At 41.8% G+C, this 21,326-nt stretch overlaps 1 protein-coding gene across 7 annotated transcripts in view; it reads left to right on the top strand.

Moving 5' to 3' along the window:
* The window catches only part of celf5a (cugbp, Elav-like family member 5a), a 176,047-nt gene that overhangs the window by 134,718 nt on the left and 20,003 nt on the right, over nt 1-21,326 (top strand). For 4 of the 7 annotated variants that reach the window (XM_079349918.1, XM_079349917.1, XM_079349915.1 and 1 more), the window contains 3 exons: nt 6,735-6,863; nt 9,557-9,636; nt 17,576-17,722. In XM_079349918.1, coding sequence (XP_079206044.1) covers nt 6,735-6,863; nt 9,557-9,636; nt 17,576-17,722 — 356 coding nt within the window. The remainder of the gene's footprint in view (nt 1-6,734; nt 6,864-9,556; nt 9,637-17,575; nt 17,723-21,326) is intronic. The other 3 variants (XM_079349916.1, XM_079349921.1, XM_079349920.1) reach the window with 1 other exon arrangement.

Raw genomic sequence — 21,326 nt, 5'->3', positions numbered from 1 at the left:
TTGTGTGTGTAGGTGTGTGTGTAGGTGTGTAAGTGTGTGTGTATAATTTTATGGTTGCTCTGTGAGTACTTTGCAGCGTGTTTACAGAGTCTGCATACATGAGCAACCTTGTGTCAGTGTGCTTATGTGTACTTAGATGTACTGTAGGTGAAAGCAGTGAAGCCCCAATCCATCCCTGAGGAGTTAGGGATGTGCTGTTTCTGCAGCGTGCGTATCAAGGCCCTGCCCACAGTTGTCAATGGCATTTTACTGATGGCTTTTATGAGTCGCAGTCTAGCTGCCAATGTGCAGCCTTGACACCGAAATGATGAAACTATGACATGAAATCAAGCCAGTGCCACAGTAGCTGTTGCTTAAGTTAGAGAAGCGGCTCCCTGCAGCTGCTGTGAAAGCGAACATGTCGGAATTGCCCACAATGCTTTGTACTTATACGGGCAAATAGCTCTATGATGTACAGTTTTCAAACAAGAATATGATCACGTGTCAGTGCTGTCACTGTAATTATCGCTTGCATTTTTTATTAACGCATATATGTTTCCATAGACGCCGATATTTTTTATTGTGGTGTGTAAAATGTGCATCATGGGAACACTGGGTTTGATGGCTTTTTGTTGGGAATGACTGTATTGTTTTCTTCACGCTGCTGTTTCCAGGCAACATCTCTAAAGTTGTGAGGGAAACAGCGCTAATAAGCTTCCTCATTAGGGCCAGTGCATGGTACAGTAGGCCTTGCAGTTATCGCTGTCAACTCTGTGGGTTAGCATGCAAACTTCAAAAGACAGCTGCAAATGCAGCGCAGTACACACAGAGGTGCTAATTTACTTTAGAAACTGGTAAACAAACTACTCCATCAACCCACATTTCTTTCTTGGTTGAAGGTGTGCTGTTGGAACCTGCTAACTGGGTTGTGTCTGAAGTGGCTCCAGCGTTATGACAAAGTACATGGCCGTCCTCTCGCTGGTGATAACGCAGCACATAAAAGGCTCATTATTCAGGAGTTAATTTGGCAGGGTTTTCTCACCCTGAGGCTGTGCCAACCCCTGCACTCCCTCCCTCGATGCTCCCTGCCACTCCTACTGCTTATCCTTTATTGTACACAGGACGGGAAGGATGCACGCCTCAACAAACACACACACACACACACCTGTGCACCTCACCTTCACACACATGTCCAAACTCACCGTGTCATTAATGCAAACACTACCCTAGTTAGATCCCTATATATAAGTAATAAATTGGATTAGACTCCACTGGCTAAGCACTGTGATCTCTTCGGGTTAATTAATTTCATTCCATTCAGTCTGTGTTTTTTATGCCTGAACACATGCTGACACTGTTATTGTGCAGCATCCTGCTCATTGGAGAAGTATAATAGGCTTGTGAAGGAGAGAGAGAGAGAGAGAGGAAGCCACAATGTTAGGTATTCCGGCTACAAAGTGATTTTGATTCTTTTTTTTTCTTTCTTCTGACAAGGAAGTACGCTACAGTAGCTAGCTCTAATACTCTGGATCCTTCCCCTCGTCACAGCCTCACTCCGGCTCTTATCTTTCCGTCCAAATGAGAAAACCTGGATGGCTTCTCAGGGCCCCCTTTTCTGCCTGGATGCTATCTAATTTGGTTTTAATATATTTATCTATTCATTATTGTTCTCTTTTATCGGCTGGCTAATATTGTTCATAATTTGTCCTTATCTCCAAGTCTGACAGTCAAATTTACACTCCGGTTCGGCAGACAGATGGAGAAATGACCCTTACCCAACCCTTACTTCCTTAACTCCTTCAATCCTCTCCGCCTCTCCAAACGCCAATGAAACATGACTGACAGCCTGCTGTATAAGTGGTTGTCATAGCAACCTCCCCATCCTTCTGACAAGTGCTTTTTCACTATAGCACACTCTCCCTGTCTCTGTCACAATATCGCTCCCCCGCCTTCCTTTCCCACTCCCTGCTGTTGCAGCTATTGAGAAAGAGACAGACAGTGAAGGGAAATTTGAAAACCAGAGAGCACCTTAGGCATTTTGGACGCTTTCCTTCACCTCATCATCTTCCTCACCTAGCTCCATCCCTCCCCCATTCTCTCTCCAACCTCCACCCCTCCCACACCCCACTTTACTCTCACCTCCTTACCCCTGACAATGATTTACCAACTCTTATGGTGCACCTCTTTCATCCATCCTGGGCTTATCGAGGACTGACGACTGTATGCACATCAACTTACAGTATGGCAGTGTCATTCTCACTCTCCTACACGTTCTCTCCCTCTCCTCCCCTCTCTCTCCTATTCTTTCTCTACATCTTTGCCTAACCCAGCTCTGCTCCAAAAACTCATTCCCTGTCCCATTGCTATTCAATAAGTCTCATCTCACTGTCAAAATCCTCAGCAGTCTGCAGCCTAATCATAGAGCATACAGTAGTAAGTCTCCTGTATATTGACTGGACTATACTGACAGAATATACAGTCAGCTGTATGGACAGGATGTCTGTGAAACTTCCAGCAGAATTAGACATTATGTTAGAAAAAGAAAGGAAAAGGTATTGTACAAGACGCGATGTATGTTTTCAGGGACTCGAAGAACCGCATTATGAATTATTATTACTGACTTAATTTGCTTTAGCACAATGAGTCAAAGACTTCACACAAGCCCAATGCGCTCACACTAAAAGGCTTATATTGATTAGAAAGGGTCCAAATGGAGCCAGTAATCTTCAGTATGTACACCCAGGCAGCAAACTGCCATGTCATTATACTGGAGATTAATTTTCCCTGCATTTATTCCAAACAAGCATCTGTTAAGTAACTCACAGTAAATGAAACATGATGGGGGTGAATGTAAGGATAACAGTGGTGTGTCACAATGTACTCCCATAGAACTTCGCTACAGTGAGCTGTAAATGTATCTTAGAGTCAGCGTGCTGTACCAATTTCACAGTTAATGTGCTGCCGGTTATTAGACCCCTGAATTGTTTAGGCAGCTGCATTTCGCTGTAAACACTAAGAGCACAGAGTTGCTCTAATTTAGGATGGTATTCAAAACGATAAGGCTATGCTGTCATGTGAGAGTTGGAAGAAAAAAAAACAACTCGTAATTTCTTGTCTAATTTATATTCACCTATACGGTTGGCAGCATTTACCAGGTGAGTAGCTGTAACAGAGGGATGATTCAGCTGTTTTTTCACGGATGCAACAGAGAAAAGAGTCAGCCAGACAGTTAAGCTTGTTATCATGTTTGAAACTCACAGCTTTACAGTCTGCTGTAGGGCTGTGTGTGACATGATTCAATCAGAAACAATTTGGTCATGACTCTTTATTATGTAAAACACATTTTAAGTTGGCTTAATGGTCCAGTTAGTGAGACAAGTGCAAACGGAGTCAAAGCAAAACACTGTTGTTTGTTTTATCTTGCATACTTAAGAAGGTTAACATATAAAACTCCCTTCTCACAGAAGGACATATTTTCACCCAATATGGGCTCAGTCCTCATTCATACAGAATTTGGTATATGTAATGCAGCACACATAGTACTGCATTGGTCAGAAAGGTGGCTGCATGGAGACACATTTGCATGAGATTTGATTCCAGGTCAAAGATGAATGTTCCTGAGCTTTTCTAAAGACTGAATCGGCTGATCTTGGAGAAATCCAGGATTCAGCTGAAACTACAGGAGGCTGCTTCAAAATGGAGTAAACAGCAGTAAAGAAAGAAAATCAGAATTTTTAGAATCTGTGTAAACAGACGCACCAATGACTAATGATGACTTTCTCTGGTGCAGATGAAAATCACAAACACTCAGCTTTTGATTTTAGTAGAATATGAAGCAGATAAAGCAGATTTATTGGATGTGGTGTGATACAGCTTGTGATGCAGTAGTGGCCACTGGTTTGGCATTAGCAGTTAGACATTAATACAGCACTAACTTGAATCAGTGTTATAGTTCGCACCACACCGACACTGGCCATGTCGCAAAAGAAACATAAAGCAGTATCATCAGTCCTTGCTACAAAGGTTCTTTTAACCAGGTTGTGCTAAAAGCAAAGGTCTCTCTATTCATTGGCCTAAAAGCTAGAAAAACACAAGCTATAATACAGGTGGTGAAAATACAACTAGACTTGTGGAAATAAGATTAAACTGTATGTTCTCTTGGCGTTTTATATGGCTCTTAAAACAAACTTTAAAAGAGTTGGTCTAAAGAGCTGCTCTGAACTAAATACTTGGCAGTGGGACGTGCCACTCGTTGTGTATCTGCGTGTGGTCACGTTGTGTCAATCTGTCTCATAGAGTCCACTCAGAGTGTGTGAGAGAATCCCAGCTTTAGTTTTATTTTTTTTCTCCTTCCCTTACTCCCTATATTGTGCTCATTTCTCCCTCCCCGCTTCAGACATCTGTAAATGACTGTAGGTGTTTTGCGCTCTTTGTGTGTCTGTTTGCACACTGCCTGTGCTGCAGTGCTGTAGATAAATGAGATAATGTTTCAATGGAGGTTGAACACAACACCTTAAATCCCAAGGTAGCATTTTAGGGCAGAGCGGCCACAGCAGAATCCTAGATGGTGGAACGCATCTCCAAGGTGATCAGTTTTCATGCGTTGTTAGTTAGTTAGTTTTCAGAGCGTGCTCACGGTGCAGAACGTGCATTTCATGTTACTCTCAGGCACTCGTCCTTTCTCCTTCTAAATACCATTGCTACCATTTACAAATAATCATACCATTATTGTCATCTTCCAGAGATTAATACAACTTTCTAACAAAAAAGAAAAATGACAGACTCAATTTGAGTCCAGCCTGTTGGGCTTTTCGTGTGTAGCTCACTGTTACTGAGTACTACACAGGAGTGGGACATAAAACCACCAATGATCCTTTTCTATTTTTTTAGTTCAGCTGAAAGTGATCATGCACTTATTTAAAAACATGTTTGATTCTTATCTTCTCGTTAAAAACAGCCAGAGTAGGGGTAGATTAAATGTGAAGGGTGACTGCGGTGGTGTCCTGCGTGCTTTGTGGCGCTCCATATGAGGAGAATATACAGGAGCATATATGTGTTGTGGTCTGTTGGCATTCAGTGAAATTTGTGCAGTCCAACCTCCCTTCCCCTTCCCCCTCTCCTCGACTCATCTCACGCATCCGACCTCAGAATTTATATTCTCCCTCCAGCAAAAGGAAGGACCATCTTGGCCTTTCATTTTCCAGTTCAGGGCTTTCCTTTTTTTTTTTTTTTTTTGCAGATAAATGCTTTCCAATCCACCCTGACAGATGTCACATTGCATCACTTCCATTTTGATACATAGCCTCTGATCCTGCCACTTGCAATAAGGAGCCAGCACCAGGGATGCCCCTCCCTTGACAACACTCTGACACGGGTGATTATTTTAAAGGTGCATCATTGGTGGTGCTGAGTGCCGAAATCCTAGCTAGGGTGCCGTGTCCACACACACTGGCCTCTGTGCCAGCTGCAGGAATGTGGGTATCGGCTTGTGTCTGGGTCAAGGAACGACAGCAACACGACACACACAGTCGTCATCACAGGTCACCCTGACACTGTGAATACCTCTGGCGGCGATTTATGCTGCTCGCAAGCTCCTCTTAGCATCAGCCGCTGGGCCTGTCTCTCACTCGGTCTCTCCACTGTGACTTCACGGGTCAGAGTTGTAGAAACAATCTGTTTAAAGGGAAGGTTTTAGTGCTTGTGCTGCCTGCAGAGACACACTTCACCGTAGCATTAATCATACAAGGCCAGTGTACATCAGTAAACACAGGGTGTCAGGTCAAGGTAAAGATCAGATCCCACAGCATTTAACAGGACTCAATAGCATACAGGCTATCTATTGAAAAGTCAGCGTTATTCATGGCATGTCTCCCAGTGTTCGGTGCTCGCAGGAGAGACACACCATTGTTCACTGAAGAGCATACTGAAATATTTCTCTGGCTACACAAAAAAACACAGGATCAGCAGCAATTAGTAGAGTAAGAGAGAGATAAAGAGAGGACGGGAGCGAGGGAGGGAGCTGGCTGAAAAAAGAATGAGGGGGAAAAATGTAGCATCAGCGAGAGAAAAAGAAAAGCAGAAAAGAGAGAGGGAGGGAGAGAGAGATGAATAGAAAGGAACGAGAGAGAGAGAGAGAGTGCAAAAAATAGCGTTTTCAGCCAGTACAGTGTGGTGTTTCGGAGGTTGTAGTTTAAAGCCCCTGGTGCTTTTAAAGGACCAAAGACTTGCTTATTGTCTTGGGTCTCTGTGTGTGTGTGTGTGTGTGTGTGTGTGTGTGTGTGTGTGTGTGTGTGTGTGTGTGTGTGTGTGTGTGTGTGTGTGTGTGTGTGTGTGTGTGTGTGTGTGTGTGTGTGTGTGTGTGTGTGTGTGTGTGTGTGTGTGTGTGTGTGTGTGTGTGTGTGTGTGTGTGTGTGTGTGATAGAGGAAGCAGCTCTTCATTAGTCTTTCCATTGCACTTCCCTGCTGCCCCTGACCACTTACCCCCAGCAGCTACTCTATATATTCCCATATGGGACTAAACCCACTTATAATAGAGATTAAAATGATCAGTCTTTAAAATGGGATAATACAATGAGACTCGGGCCCAACCAGCACCAAAGAAACTAGACAGTAGCGCACCATGCCAAGGCCTGTATGTCTGTTTCTGTGAAATAATGCCACCACCAACTACGCTTTTGATGTTCTTTGTTCCTAAATTGGTTTTATAATTGAGGTCAAAGTTATAATTTAACCTTTTGTCTCGTTGTTTGTTCCAGAAGACAGGAAGTTGTTTGTGGGGATGCTGAACAAACAACAGACCGAGGAGGATGTTTACCGCCTCTTCGAACCCTACGGAGTCATCGAGGAATGCACGGTCCTAAGAGGTCCTGACGGAAACAGCAAAGGTAGGAGAGATGATATAGCTGTCAGTGTTTTTTAGGTCACTGGCAGAGAAGTGACAGTGTGTGTCAGTGTCATGTCCACTGCTGCCTGTGGAATGTATGTGACATATACAACAGATATGGGTCAAATCGCCTATTGCTATAATTACATTCATTAATTACATATTTTTACACTATGCTGTGTTATGTGGAAGTCAGTTTTAGGCAGTAAAACTTTTTTTTTTCTGATGTATTAAGTACGTTTAGATTGACTAGTACAGTCATTGGTTGTTCTGCAGGCCTTAACTGTAACTTTGATACTGTATGGCTGATATCTTACTAACTTTTACCAGTCAGCCAGAAATGTTTGGAGACATCAAATCCCACATGCCTCACATGCTGCAAAGAGGAAAGGGAGTAGTTTTTTTTTGTTTTTTTTAAGTCTCCAAAGCCTATTCCAAGCCAGCGCCTGTGGAAATTGTTTTGCAATGATATTTAAAAAAGAGAGTTCTTCTCCTGCAGTGTAGAGGACGAGTAGAGTGGAAAGATGGGTGTCAGAATAATTTCAGATGTGAGAAAGGGGCAGAAAAAAATGCTGCCAGGGGTGAAAAGTGGATGTACTCAAGTACTGTACTTGCTTTTGCTTTACTTGCAGGAAAGGTTTTCCATTCGATTTTTAAGCTTCTGCGCCACCAAACTTAAGATGCACATTATTTACTTTTTAATGCATCATAGACAGCAGTTATTTGGATTTTGAAGATTGATATACAGTATTTTATACAAAACAATCAACATATCTGTCATAATGTACAGTAATCAAGCCACTGACCATAAAGCAGCATCTTTAGACTTAAGACTGCAATATAAAAGGTGCTGAAATAAGAATGCATCAATATATTCAATTTTTTTTTTTTTAAAAACAGTTGTATTCAGGAATAGTCCATTCTGCAGAATATGTTGCTTGAAATAACTAATAACACTTTCACTTGGCTGAATTTTTTTTAATACACATGGTTGTGAGGGAAAAAGAAGACATAAGTGACTCCATGTTATGCATGGGATTTAAGATTTGGTAATTAACTTTAAACATGTCCTGTGACTTCTGTCCATGCTCCCATCATCACAAACTAAAGCCACAAGGCTGCCCTCCTACTCTACACACAAAGAGCTAGCTGTGTTTGAATGTTTCATGCAGAGACTTGCACAGTTTACATTTCATGTGTCTTATTTCAAAGCTGAATTAGAAACGCATGGCTTGCATAGTATATTCAGTTGAATGCATAATTAAAGTGGTGTATAGTTTGCACCACTGTAGTCCTTGCACAGGTCACACTGAGCTCTTGCTCCATTCTGTCCATATCTTAATGGATAGAGTTTTGACAGCTGAATGGACATCTTGATTGTCTGCTGTCCACAGGGGGTAAGCCCATTAGGAGGAGAAATATGGCAGTACTGCTGGGTCAAACCGGATAGATAATAAGGACAATAAAGTGTGAAAGATTTAATAAGAATAGAAAAAATAATGAATTGAAGTGAATTACGTTATAATTAGAAGAGGCTTTGGTGTCATTGAGTGAGAACTGCAATGGACTCAGAATCAGTCCTTACATGTTTCAGGGCAGGTTTAAAAGTTTTGTTTTTAGAGTCCCACTCCTCTGACCTCTTTAAGTTGGAACAAATGCACCACAGAGGCTTGTGTGAACCAGCCTTAGAGCAACTGGTTGGTTAGGCACTTTAAATCTTACACAAGTTTACATCAATGAGGCTTTTCATTCAAAGCTTAAAAGGACATTTTTTTCCTTTTCTTTTTTTTCAAAAAAGCTCTGAGATCAGTTAATACAGTGAAAATTTCAACAAAGGGGCTATAAATCAAACTCCTACACTTACTTCAATAGTAAGCTTTAGAACAGAACTTGCAGACAGCTCATGTGCCAGCGATCTGTGCTTTTAAACCAGTACATCCAGAAAAAAGACCTACATATAGACAATGAATGGATGAAGTAAAATTACCCATGATGATTTGGTTGTGGATCCCCATGTGCATGTTTATTAAAGTATAGAGAGAGAGGACCACCATACAAGTCTCGAATAGTCTAGAAAATGGATTACAGTGTTTTAGTCTCTCTTAAAGAAATGACATATACAGCTTTGGAATCATTTATGTCGTTATTGTTTAAATTAATGTGCAACATGTCCATGATATGAGTCCACAAAAGCATGCCTTATTATCCATTTCCGGTCAGTGAACATTAGCACTGTGAATGTTGGTTCTATGGTTTCCTTTGGATCTCCAATTCACATATAGCGATCAAAACATCCTGTTGTTGAATCAAAAACACTACTCCTACCTAAGTGCTTAAATTGAGTGTTTTTTTCTTTTTTTAAATACTATGATTTTAGCCAGTTAAGCTCATATTTAATATGCACAGACAGGCATGTGTTGCTAAAGAGCATGCTTTTCTGCTTCATCAGTGCAATCCTTAGCCTGCAGCTTCTGCCTGCTTGTCTGCCTGCCTAATGCCCGGAGTGGAACAGCCTGCTGTGCAATGAAAGCTTCTCTCTGCACACTGATTTCTGTGGTGTCAGATATAATTCAGCATTCTTTTTATTAATATACCATAGGCTTTTAAACTCACTCAGTTGATTGATTGTGTGTGTTTGTGTGTGTGTGTGTCGGTGTCTAAATGAGTATGCTGTGCTTCTGCTCTCTCTCCCAGGTTGTGCCTTTGTCAAGTTCTCCACACACACCGAGGCTCAGTCAGCAATCAGCGCCCTCCATGGCAGCCAGACCATGCCAGTGAGTACAGCCTTCTCTCTCGTAAATAAAAATAAATAAAAGACATCAACAAACAACCCATTTATTCTTGTATTCACAACACGTTAGCACAGACCAACAACCATAAGGGTTATGTTTATTCCACCTCTTGATTGAGAGCTTCAAACTTCCAACTCACCACCAACTTCACTGTTTTAATTAACGTACAGAAAGTAGAACAATCCTGATAAATTCCCCAGCTTTGAAACAAGATGCAACTAGAAATAGCCTCTGTCTCTTAAATTAACGTGGCGCTTTCATAAAAGGTCTACACTTCCAGATGAAACAGTTTAGGATGATAATTGAATTTTGGGTGAGTCATCAATCAGTAGTTCTGCTTGCATAATCAGTAAATATAACTCCAGTGTGAGATTACATTTGCTTGTTATATAAGCACACCATGTCCGCTGCATTTTCTCTGTATTGGATTTACTATGCGCTCAGAAGCTGTACTGCTCATTTTTATGTGTCTCGTGTTTTAGACTTGGTCCCAGTGTACCTGATGGTGTCAAAATAAAAGCCACTTACTCTGCACTCCAAACCTGAATGGAGTTATTCTCTGTGACATCCTGCAAGTGGACAGAGAGTCACGTCCCATACTATCCAGTGGTTTGATGTATGCTCCTGCTTTTATCCCCATTTCGTTCTTGAGAACGCTCACGGAACCTGAACTCTCTTCCAACCTATATCTCACATGTTGTTTCACTGTATGATTTCATTATTAATGGTTGCCAATGTCCAGCTAGAGAGGAAAGCAGAGAGAAGAAGTCGAAGCCAGCTGTGCCATTTTGGTGCAACCTTTGAGTCAATCTAAGTGCAAATGACTGCAGGTCATGAGGAAAGACTCTGGATGTCCATTCTCTATAGATACCCTCCTTTCTCTGTTGCTCCATCCTCCTATCTCTGCTAGCTCTCTGCCCTCACTCGTCTCTCTTTGGCAGCCTCTCGGGATATTAGGCAATAGACTTGTTTACTCCACCTTTCACCACATTGGCTGCTGAATTATTCATCTAACTATAAGCAGGGGGCAGGAGCGAGGGGAGGAAGAGTGGGGGAGAGACAGAGAGAAGGAAGGGCGGGGGCAAAGGGAGAATGAGCGAATGGACAGGATTTATACCTCCTGCGCTGGTAAATTGATTATAGAAATCTGATCAGCATCTCATATCCTGTAGCTGCTGGAGGAGGGGGCACATTGTGCCTGCCTTGCTGAGATTAGCGGACCACCAGTGGACCATTAAGCATCGGCAGGATGATGCTATTCAAAGCGGAGTCTGTATCAAAGTAGCCGAGATCCTGAAAATAGGCCTGGACCGTACATCCTGTTTCTTTTTAAATTCATGTTGATTGACGTTGAGTCACAGCTGCAAGAAGAAGACATGTTCAATAAGATGGAAACATTGAACATGCATAATCTTTCTTTTAACACATTGAGATGACTTCTATATTAATTCAACAAATAAAGAATACAGGATGCAAAATGAACTTGTAAAGGGCAACAGTTGCCTTACAACTGTTACAAGCAATCAAAATGATTCCTACTTCTGCGAGGCTAATAGAAATGACTAATTGCTCTAATAAAGATGTCCCATAGACAAACTGAGCCAGAATATGTACATACGCGTACTTATTTGCTGTCACACCAAAGCTGCAGCTGTTAAGCAGACTCAGAGAGATGACCATGAATAAAGCTCAGCCAATAGCATCGCCTGCTGAGGTATTGAAGTGTGCTGAATATAAACACTGCAACTAACTACAACAGTTTGATAGATCTACTGCCAATCCCCCAAAGCATGAAGACTGGCTTCTTAGAGTTTATCAGTTTGCACACACACGCACACATGAATGCATGTGTGTGCATACATAACCGTCTACAAACAGAAGCACTTTGTGGCCAGAACATTTACATGAGCACACACAAACACACACACACATACACACGCACACGCACACACACACACATACACACTGTCTATATTGCCTCTCTCTCTGTTTTACTGTCACATGCTCGTACAGCCACAGGCAAGGGTCAAAGGCTTTCTGACTGATCCCATTTTCCAGCTCGGAGGACTGGAGCTGAATACATTTGTGTTATTCATGTAGAGGGGGAGTGGGCATTTTATTTGTATTGTATGTGTTAGTAGGGTAGAAGAGAGGAAATCTGCATGGTATGTGCACATGCATGTGGAGAATATATGAGAAAGGATGGACAGTGCATGCAAGATGCTATATTATGTATGCATAGGTGTAATTATTAATGTGCTTGCATTTTACGTCTGCATTTGTAATGGACACCACATGAAGAAGCATTTGCGCAGAGCGAACAATGATGAACAATGATTGAACAACACCCCCGCCCAACACACACACACACACACACACACACACACACACACACACACTGCTGATAGACCCTCAGCCCCTTCCAGCTATCACACACACTCTAACACATTGCCACAGTTCAGGATATGAGTGGCTCAATTAAACATTTAAACGCTAGAGCTGTAGAGCAAATTGCTGTGATTCAGCAGCAATGTGTCGGAACAAAGTCCCGGGACAGAGTTGCACTGAGACGAGAAGGGGTGTGGGTCAGGTCCGTGGAGCCATGCTGATTTGTTCACTCCTTTTCCACATCAGTCCAGCCTGGGTTTGAGGCTGTTTCAGCTGACACAGGGACTGAGATAGCAACACTGCAAGCCAGATTATGGAAGGATAAGACATAACAAAGGAAAGGAGGTAAAGCCACATAAAAGACAGGGCTGGATGATGAAGAGTTGGTTAAAAAAAGGCATCGTAATGTGATTCCCAAGCTGCTGGATGTTCTTTATTACTTCAGACACAGAACACACATAAAGAGCCATTAGTGACAGGATTTGACACTCAACAAGACACATTGTTTTAATGTTTGGATCATTTTGTCACTGCCTTAACTCATACCAAAATGAAAGGTGGTAAGTCAAAAAAGCTGTATACCACAGCATATTTAAGTCAGGAAAGAGTCATAATCTTGTATATTTTGATAAAATGCAGCTTTTAATGTTTAAGCTATTTCACAAGACCGATGGATTTTTGCGTTGCCTATCGTTTATATTTTGAAGTATGTGTGTTTCTAGTTTAGAGTGGCTTATTTCCCCTATAATGTCTTTTCCCAGTAACCAAACAGACTACACATTTTGTTTACAACCCAAGCTCAAGTAGGACATGTTATTATATCACTTCCTTAGTACCAACTCCCTATAAGTACTGTGAACATGCAATACTATGATAAAAATATAATATCGGCTATACATCTTTGTATATACTGTAACTGTTTACTGCATGCAGATTTAATATACGTTTTTCGTTTGATACATTTCAAAATAAAACTTGCCTTAGTTTGAGAAGGACACGCTCTTTCTCTTGAGAGAACCTCTACTGCATGTTTTTGCAAATTAAAGTTCCTGTGCTAATGATTTTGTCTTGTTCACATCCAAGAAGTGTTTTCTGGGTTTTTTTACAGACTATATAGAATATGATGCCATATGGTTTAGAAAACCAGCAGTTTTAGCAACAATACATTGATTTTTTCATTTTATTTTTATTGTACAGGTAGTGATAAAAAAAATAGTTTTGAAGCTAGTTTGTTCGGCAGATAGGTGCACTTCTTAAATGTTAAAGAAATCTTTATGTTGTGTTTTTGGTGCTAGCAGCAGAATAGACTGAATCATAGTTTAACTAATTCAAGCTGACATTAAGGCCTTTACAAGGTGGCACTTGAAAGCCATTAGGCTGTACATCAATACAATGAATCAGTATTCCTTCTAGCTTTACAGTGCCTTAAAGCAGGCATATACTTAAAGTTAAAGAAGTGTGGAATGTATAGATGGACTTGGAGCTTGGACAGATACCAACCCTCCTTGGCAGTGAGAAGAAACTTTAAAGAGGCAGACTTTCCTTTTGGTCCTGAATCTCTGTGGGGCCTCTTTTATCCCCCTGTTTAACTCCCCTTTCTTGTGTGGCTCTCTAGGCAGCTGGGAGCCGCATGTTGGGAGGATTCTTCCCTCACTTGGCAGCATAAAATTTAATGAGACTTTTACTTCAGACTTCATCCTCCTTCCTTTGGCAATGGAGATTCTGCCTACTGATATCCTGACAGGCCTGACTTGGAAAACCTGTACACAAACAATTATGGCATAGGATGCTTAGCCAATAAGTTAAACAAGTCAAGTGTCCTAAGGAGAAGCAGCGGGAGAGCAAAGTCAGTGAATAGACTGTCTTTGAATAAGCGTTATCGGTAAATGGCAATGGTTAATGGCCTTAAGCTTGTATAGCACTAGCAGGACATACCGGTACACGAAAGGTACAAAAAGCTGGCACAAGGCTCTTATATAAACAGACATGTCAACTAACATTGGTATGCTGTACGACAAGGCTAAATCAATGTCAGCAGCCAATAATCTTTGTGAGGAGAAACATCCTGCAATTCAGAAACAGAAACAGTAAAAAACAATTACAACCTCGGGGCCTGCAGAGTGGAACGGCTTGATTTATGACATGGAAGACAGATGTGTTTGTACCACAACAAATGTGAGGCAAGAATATGTTTTGAAGAATGATGGATGACAAGTGGAGTATTATTCAGGAGGACAGGTAGCACTGTGCAAAAACTCAACTTACACAAAAACCAAACACATTCGATACTCATATTTCTATGGCTTTGGTAAAAACTGCCAAAGTTTCTTTGAAAAATGGTTTAAGGTGGACAGAAAGCTTAAATGACCTCTCCGTACATAGTCACGATGTAAAAAAATGTATGGTGTGAGTACAGCTGAAAACATACCAAGACAAATGTCTTGAAGTCGGACCAACACTCTTAGATAATGTGATTAGGGGTCGATTTGCTCTTGCATGTATTGGCCAGGCTTTCACCTGTAAGTCCAACAACATACATTTGAAGCATTGCAGAAACTGCATTGTTTCCTATCTTTGGACATCACTATAAGCATGTATGTAAGAAATGTACAGAGCAGTAAAATTGTTTTCACTGCTCAACATAAAGCCAGTTTGCCGGTGGTATGTGAATAGGTCAACCGGAAGAAGACTCCAGATTAACTAGCTGAAAGGGGACATATTGCCACCTACCTTACCTGAGTTGGACATCTTCCATCAATAAATCAATTCTTCACCATTGCATGTATACATAGACAAGGACAGTATTCCAATTCAAAGGCCTAATTGAGTTAACATACTGACTGTTGCAACTGTAGCTGCCATTAGCTTTTTAGCCCAGTTATTACCTTTGGATACCATCAGCTGACCATCAGCAAGCTTATGACACCAGAGACGTGTTGGTGTTACCACTTCAAATTTGCATAGCTTTGACCTGTCAAGGTTATCAAGAGCTGATCATGGGGGGCCCACCTGGGAATGCTGGCTTAATTCAAGAACAGGCTGTAACATGCTTGTCAGGACAGTTACATCAGCATCAACCACATGATGACAAAGTGATTTCTTGATGACTGTTTGATGACTTGGTAATGACAAAGACGTGGCTAGAAGGGAATTAAATTCACATTTGCATTGCACATTATACAAAAAATGAAGCTCAGTTTGCTTTACAAAGAGACCCAACATCAATCCACCATGAGCAAGCCCTTTCCTGTGTGGTGTGGAATAACTTACTTTTATCAGGTTGAAATCTGAAGCAGAACCAAACTAATGGGGATGAGCAGAGAAAGATGTAGAGGTAAGGGGCTGAAAGAGAATAGCGGACAGGGAAAATAGTAAATGAGTGTCAGCACCATGGAGTGCTCAACTCCAAACACATAGTTTACAAGAGCCAAACTCATCTTTAAAATGACATAATAATGTGTTTCCTGTCAACAAACTGACATCAACATCGTTGCATGTTTTATCTTATTGTCCATCATACAATAGACCTAGTGTCTTGTACTCAGGCAGGCCTCCTTCTTAGTTATAGCTCATTATTATAGTTGACCTCTGAGTTCCAAGATTATATGCACAGATTATTAAATTCAACCTTGCCCAAAAATGAGATGCAGTGCAAGAACACACAACTCCCATTACCAAAGTTGGTATGCCTTTAATAGCTTTTTAAACATTGAGAGGGAGTTAAAAGATTCAATATGTACCGGCTCCTCTGTATTCTGGTCTAGTGCTGCCCTGTTCTGAACCTTCCAAAGTCAACAGACCCTGAACCTTTAACTGTGCCAAAGTCAACATGGGAGGGACTGAACATGCTCTTGGTATATGATCGATGGGATGCAGACGGTATATCTCTTGTTTCGTTTTTCAAGTGTAGCAGGACGGCACGCACAGTAACAAGCTAAACACTTACCCACTGACCAGAGAACATTTGTAAGCCAGTTGGACAGTCTGACAATTAGTCTGTCAGCCAGTTAGCTGAGCACCTTGCCAACTAGTCTTCCTGTCAGTCAATCACTCAGCTAACTAGACAATAAGCCATTAGCATATACTGGCCACACACCTACAGTCCTTCAAACTTGTAATTCAATCAGCCAGTGAGCCAGGAGGAGAAGGCTCAGGGGAACATTGAGAAAGGGTGGGAGAAATGGAAAGGGAGAAGATAAAATCTATATGCTACAGTCCAAAGGTCCACAGTGCCTGTCTCTGAACATCACTTGTTCTGTAGATGTCTTTATTAGCTGAATTCCTGAGGCAAAAGTTAGGGAAAATGCAAGTGAAAAAAAATACAATAATAATGTTCATAGCCTTAGAGATTTTGATCTACACATCTGATCTGTTTGCAACGTGATGCTAATGCAAATTATTCCTGACACTCAAATAAAGCCTTTGAATTAAACAAAGTCAATTGAACTGTACATTCTAACTGCTTTATACTTTTTACTTAAACCAAACCAAGAAAACTCCCTTTAGCCCTATTAAAGTCCCAAACCCCCACCTTTAATCCCGACTCTTTACCAGCCACCACTGTTATTGACAAAATTGCATCAATTTCAGGGGGTCTCTTATCATGACTGACACACAACCTTTCAACACTGTCAGATCAGAGTAATATTTCGGCCTTTTATATGCATCGATTGGCCAGTTTGGGGCCACAGAGGGGAGGAGAGGCGGAGCACACAAAAGGTCAACTGTAGTGCTAAATCATTTGAAGATTCTTAATGAAGGGTGTGTGGTGGACACACCTTCTGTTTCATTAGTGTGCTGCAGAAAGAGGTAATAGTGTTGATAAGGGGGTGGAAGGCTGAGCTGCAGAGAGGAAGAGGGAGGCTGAAACAGAAGGACAAGATGAGAGAAATTGCCCTTAAATAGGCAGCATTTTCTTTGAAGAACACTTTCACCAAGGTCAATAGGAACCACTGCCAATTGTAGCTCTTATTTCAAATCATTGCACATAACGCAGATCTCTTAGCCTTTACTGTGAGAAGGAGCACCAAGGTTACATATATGTAGTGTACCGCAGGGGGAAAGCTGGGGAAAAGTATAAAATATTTATGTCATGCAAAGCGAGGCTGCTTTGCCCCGAGTGACTTTGTACATATGTTTAAAACTGATTGAAGGAGCGGATGGTTTCTGTCTGCACATCTGCCTCCAGAGCTCTTCACTCAATAAGCAGATTATTTTTATTCTTCAAATAAATCTCTGTTACGTTCATGTTTATGTATGCAGACCCTTAAATAAGGAGACACAATTCTCTGCGATAATACAAATGAGGAGTTCAGCTGTTACTAAAAAAAAATCTGACATGCAATTAGAGGAGCTCTCACATACTGATGTCAACAGCGGTTGTTGTTGCTGATGGTGTTTACGAAAAGGTGATACTACGAAGTCAAAACTAATACATAGGCTCTGATATTGGACTTTTGGTTTCTGAGTAAGTGTGTATGAATGAGTGTCCACACTCTGCTCCCTTTGATTTTTCTTCTCTCTTCCCCCTCAGGGTGCTTCCTCCAGCTTGGTGGTCAAGTTCGCTGACACAGACAAGGAACGCACCATCAGACGTATGCAGCAGATGGTTGGGCAGTTTGGCATCTTCAACCCAGCCATTGCCCTCCCCTTCAGCACCTACAGCTCGTACGCACATGCGGTGAGTTGGAAAAGGCAAATGTAAAATAACCAAAATGTGATCCAAGGTGTTAGTTCAATGAACGATAACCTTTATATAATGTGATTGAAACCAGTTTTTATATCAGTGAATTAATGAATTTACTAAGTATTCATAGGGCATTGATTATAACGATGAACAAGTGGAGAATGAACAAGTAAACTAAATGACTTATCGCCCATCTGGAACTTTGTGATGGCTGTCATAGAATGGAAAATCAGAAAGAAAAAGAAATAGCTCACCAAACTTTCATCAATTCCATGAGCACCACTTCGTCTTCCTCCCCTCCACGTAATGATCGCTGCTACACAACTACATTCAAGCTGTGACTACCCACAGCACGTAGGCATACTCACATTACGTTGGCTTGTACCCTCCAACCCCTTTATCAGCTCTTCTCTTCCCTACTACCCCCTCAGGGCATGGCACCATATAGGCTCACGGCAGGCCCCAGGCCTTTGATGAGTTCAGACACCCTATACAGCCCCTCTCTACATGTGCCCCCTCTACCCTCTATCACACTGCGGCTCTCCTCTTTCCTCCTCCCCCCTGTGTCCTCCCTTCTGGGCCCACGAGATGCTTCAGGGGCCTTAGTTGACTCAAATGTTTCAGAGGCAACTTATCTGCACACTAACTTTCTTCTTCACTGCTGAAGCAGAGCACACCCTCACATGCACACACGCATATTCAGCCTACTTGAAGCAGCAGGAATGAATTGAAGGTGAGCCTTCCATCGGGCGCAGAAAAAAAAAAAAGATTTCTGCCACAACACTCTGCATAAATACAAATAAGCATTTGCAAGGTGTTTATTTACAGAGGAGGAAAAAGACAGATGATTTTTTTTCCTTGAATTATTTTGATGTCAAAGTAATGTGTTCTTGCTGTTTCTTAACACCAACATTAATTGATGACGTTAGCTAGGTCTTGGGGGCTTATCCTTTTCCCTCATTTTCACATCCCAGCCATGGAACCCTGTGAGAAATGTGCAAATTGACCATCCCACAGTAATTGTAAGGCCATCTCTTGTGCTCTCTCCAGTAAAACTCCCTCCTTCATTACCATTCATGAAATGCAACCCTTTCCCAGGAAATGTGGAGAAATGCAAATGTTTAAGAGGTGGTGGAGGCAGTGGCAGTCAACGGGGAGAGCATTGTGCCCTACTCAGGCTGGCCATGACTCTTATTTACTGTGGCAGAGACCTGTGTCGACTCATGCAGACTCACATTAAAGTGTACACACTCACGCACTGCAACTGCAAAGTTCTTTCTTTGTCTCTCGCCTCTCTCCCTTGTACACAGATATAATATGACAAAGAGCAGGATGATGTTGGGTAATCGAGTTCCGAGTGAAAGCAACAAGGGCATAGGGGATACTTCAGCATTATAGAGAGAATCAATTACCACTAAATCTAAAGGAGAAATTGCACGTATGTGGGCTCCTCGACACAAAAGATTATCCAGCATGAATGATGTTAGTGAAGGTGAAATTCTCCTTGTATTAGCATTATGAATCACATAGACAGTGGATTCTAGGTACCTGCATATAATGAATTTTCGCAAACTAAAGAAAGTCGATGGACAAACTCTGAGGCGAGGGAAGCTTGAAGATAAACTCGCCCCAACTTTGGGGAAAGTAATCACTGCTCAGGAGGCAGTAATGGATCATCAGCAAGGCTCTTGTTTTCATATCTTGCCAAAGAGTCTTTTAATGGTTCTAAAAAGTGGTTTGCATTGTTAGGGTATAATAACGTGAAATAAAAGGGATATATTAGTTATCTTTAGTGTGGGTGTCCAGCTTGTACAGCTGCTATTATTACATTACTTACACTGGTGCTGGGTGCATGCAGATGCTGTGCAGCCCTGATTCCCCTGCAGCATTCAGAAATGTGCTGAAGTGATACGATGAATGTTTCTTTACTGCAAGATAAACTACACATATTCCCCTAAGACGAAAAACCTGCAGTGACAGAAAAAGGACTTTATCTCCAAAGACACACTACGTGTTCGCCCACTCTCCATGTACACTGGCCAAGAGAAGAGGAGGTGGCACAGTATAGAATACAGACGTGGGGAGAGATGGTATATATAGCTATAACCAGGCAGTACAGTAAATGGTAAATTCAAAGAGCTACCTCTCCACTACAGCAGTGGATAGGGGTATAGAGTTGAGCTGACAGCCAGTAAATTGGATTTTAGTCAAACCAAGAGGAGGAGGGGAGCTCTGAACACAAATTGGAGGGGTACAACACTGACAACATGTGCCAAAAATGAGAAATCTGCCATTTGCTCGATAGACACAGACACTGGTGTGCTCTGACAAGAGACATCCTATTTGTAAAAAGGTGATTTCATAAAACACAAGCAGGTGGGGAGCGAGAAAGTGAGATTCCATGTTTCATTCCAGCGCTTGTAGGGAGCGATAATAGTTCTCCAATGAATCGCTGAATGCAAGTAATAAAACCAGGTTTTTATTACCTTTTGTATTTTCCCTTCAAGACACAAACATCATATTTGTACACGATTAGATTTGATTCAAGTCACTTTTCTTCCTTCGTCTCTTTGGGCAAGACAGCCATTTTAGTTATTCCCACTGTCTCTTTAGGTGGAGGACTACACGTTGTGTCACAAGGACAAGAGACAAGTTTTTAGATTTAATGGCACCTCCGGCGACGTGCCCCAAGCGCCTCCCTAAAAGATGCATTAGACTAAGTGTGGGATAGATAAATGAGAGGAGAGAAAATGGTTTAACTAGATGCTGCTAGTGACAATGTGTGGGTGGATGAGAGGGAGGATGATGACAGTAAACTCACATTAGGAAACATCTCCCCCTGTTGGAGGGACTCACATTCAAACACGGCACACATGAGAAACGATTGTAAGACATTACTGCATCGTTTGGCTGAGCTGTAAACCGCCTGAACACTTACACACACCAGCATGTGTGTGACCTGGTTTAGCTGTAATATACCTATGAGGACTCGCTCCACAAAACACATGCGATACAGATAACAGAGCGCACAAGAAGAAGAGAAAAAGGAATAAAATCTATATAATTCAGCCTGCTAGCATGAGGGTAATAAATGAGGCCCTCCAGCTTCAGTCTTCTGTCTTCAGTCTTTTAGTTTACCTCATTGACCCACTGTCTCACTCTCTCTCATTTTTTAGACCTATTCACCCCCCTCGCGTTGCCGCTTTGCTTCTCTTTGTCTCCCTCTCTCCCCCATCCTCGGCTGGTTGGGCTGTAAAGGGTCACATGTGACAGTGCTGAGAGTCAGCGTGTCACAGAGCAGCGCTACAGAGATAATTGCCATGTGATAAAGAGGTGATTGCTTGCTAGCACCAAGGGAGAGTAATGCCATCAGGTTGCAATAAAAAAGCAGATGTCTGACACTAAATGAATGCTGCCGGAGCGCGGGCAACTTTCTTTGCTCTCTTTCATCTTAGACGCTCCTCTTTTGTCCCTCTTGTTTCTCTCTGCCTTTTCTTCCCTCCTCCTTTCTTTTCAAGAGGAAGCAGAAAAGGTTGTGTCTGTGATGATGAAGACTCAGTTCTGCTCATTCTTTTCGCCAGAGACATTTGCTATCTGC

The sequence above is a fragment of the Symphodus melops genome, assembly GCF_947650265.1.
Source record: "Symphodus melops genome assembly, chromosome: 8".
In the NCBI taxonomy this organism is placed as follows: domain Eukaryota; kingdom Metazoa; phylum Chordata; class Actinopteri; order Labriformes; family Labridae; genus Symphodus; species Symphodus melops.
The sequence above is the reverse complement of the archived record's forward strand: the minus strand, read 5'-3'. Positions and strand labels throughout refer to the sequence as shown.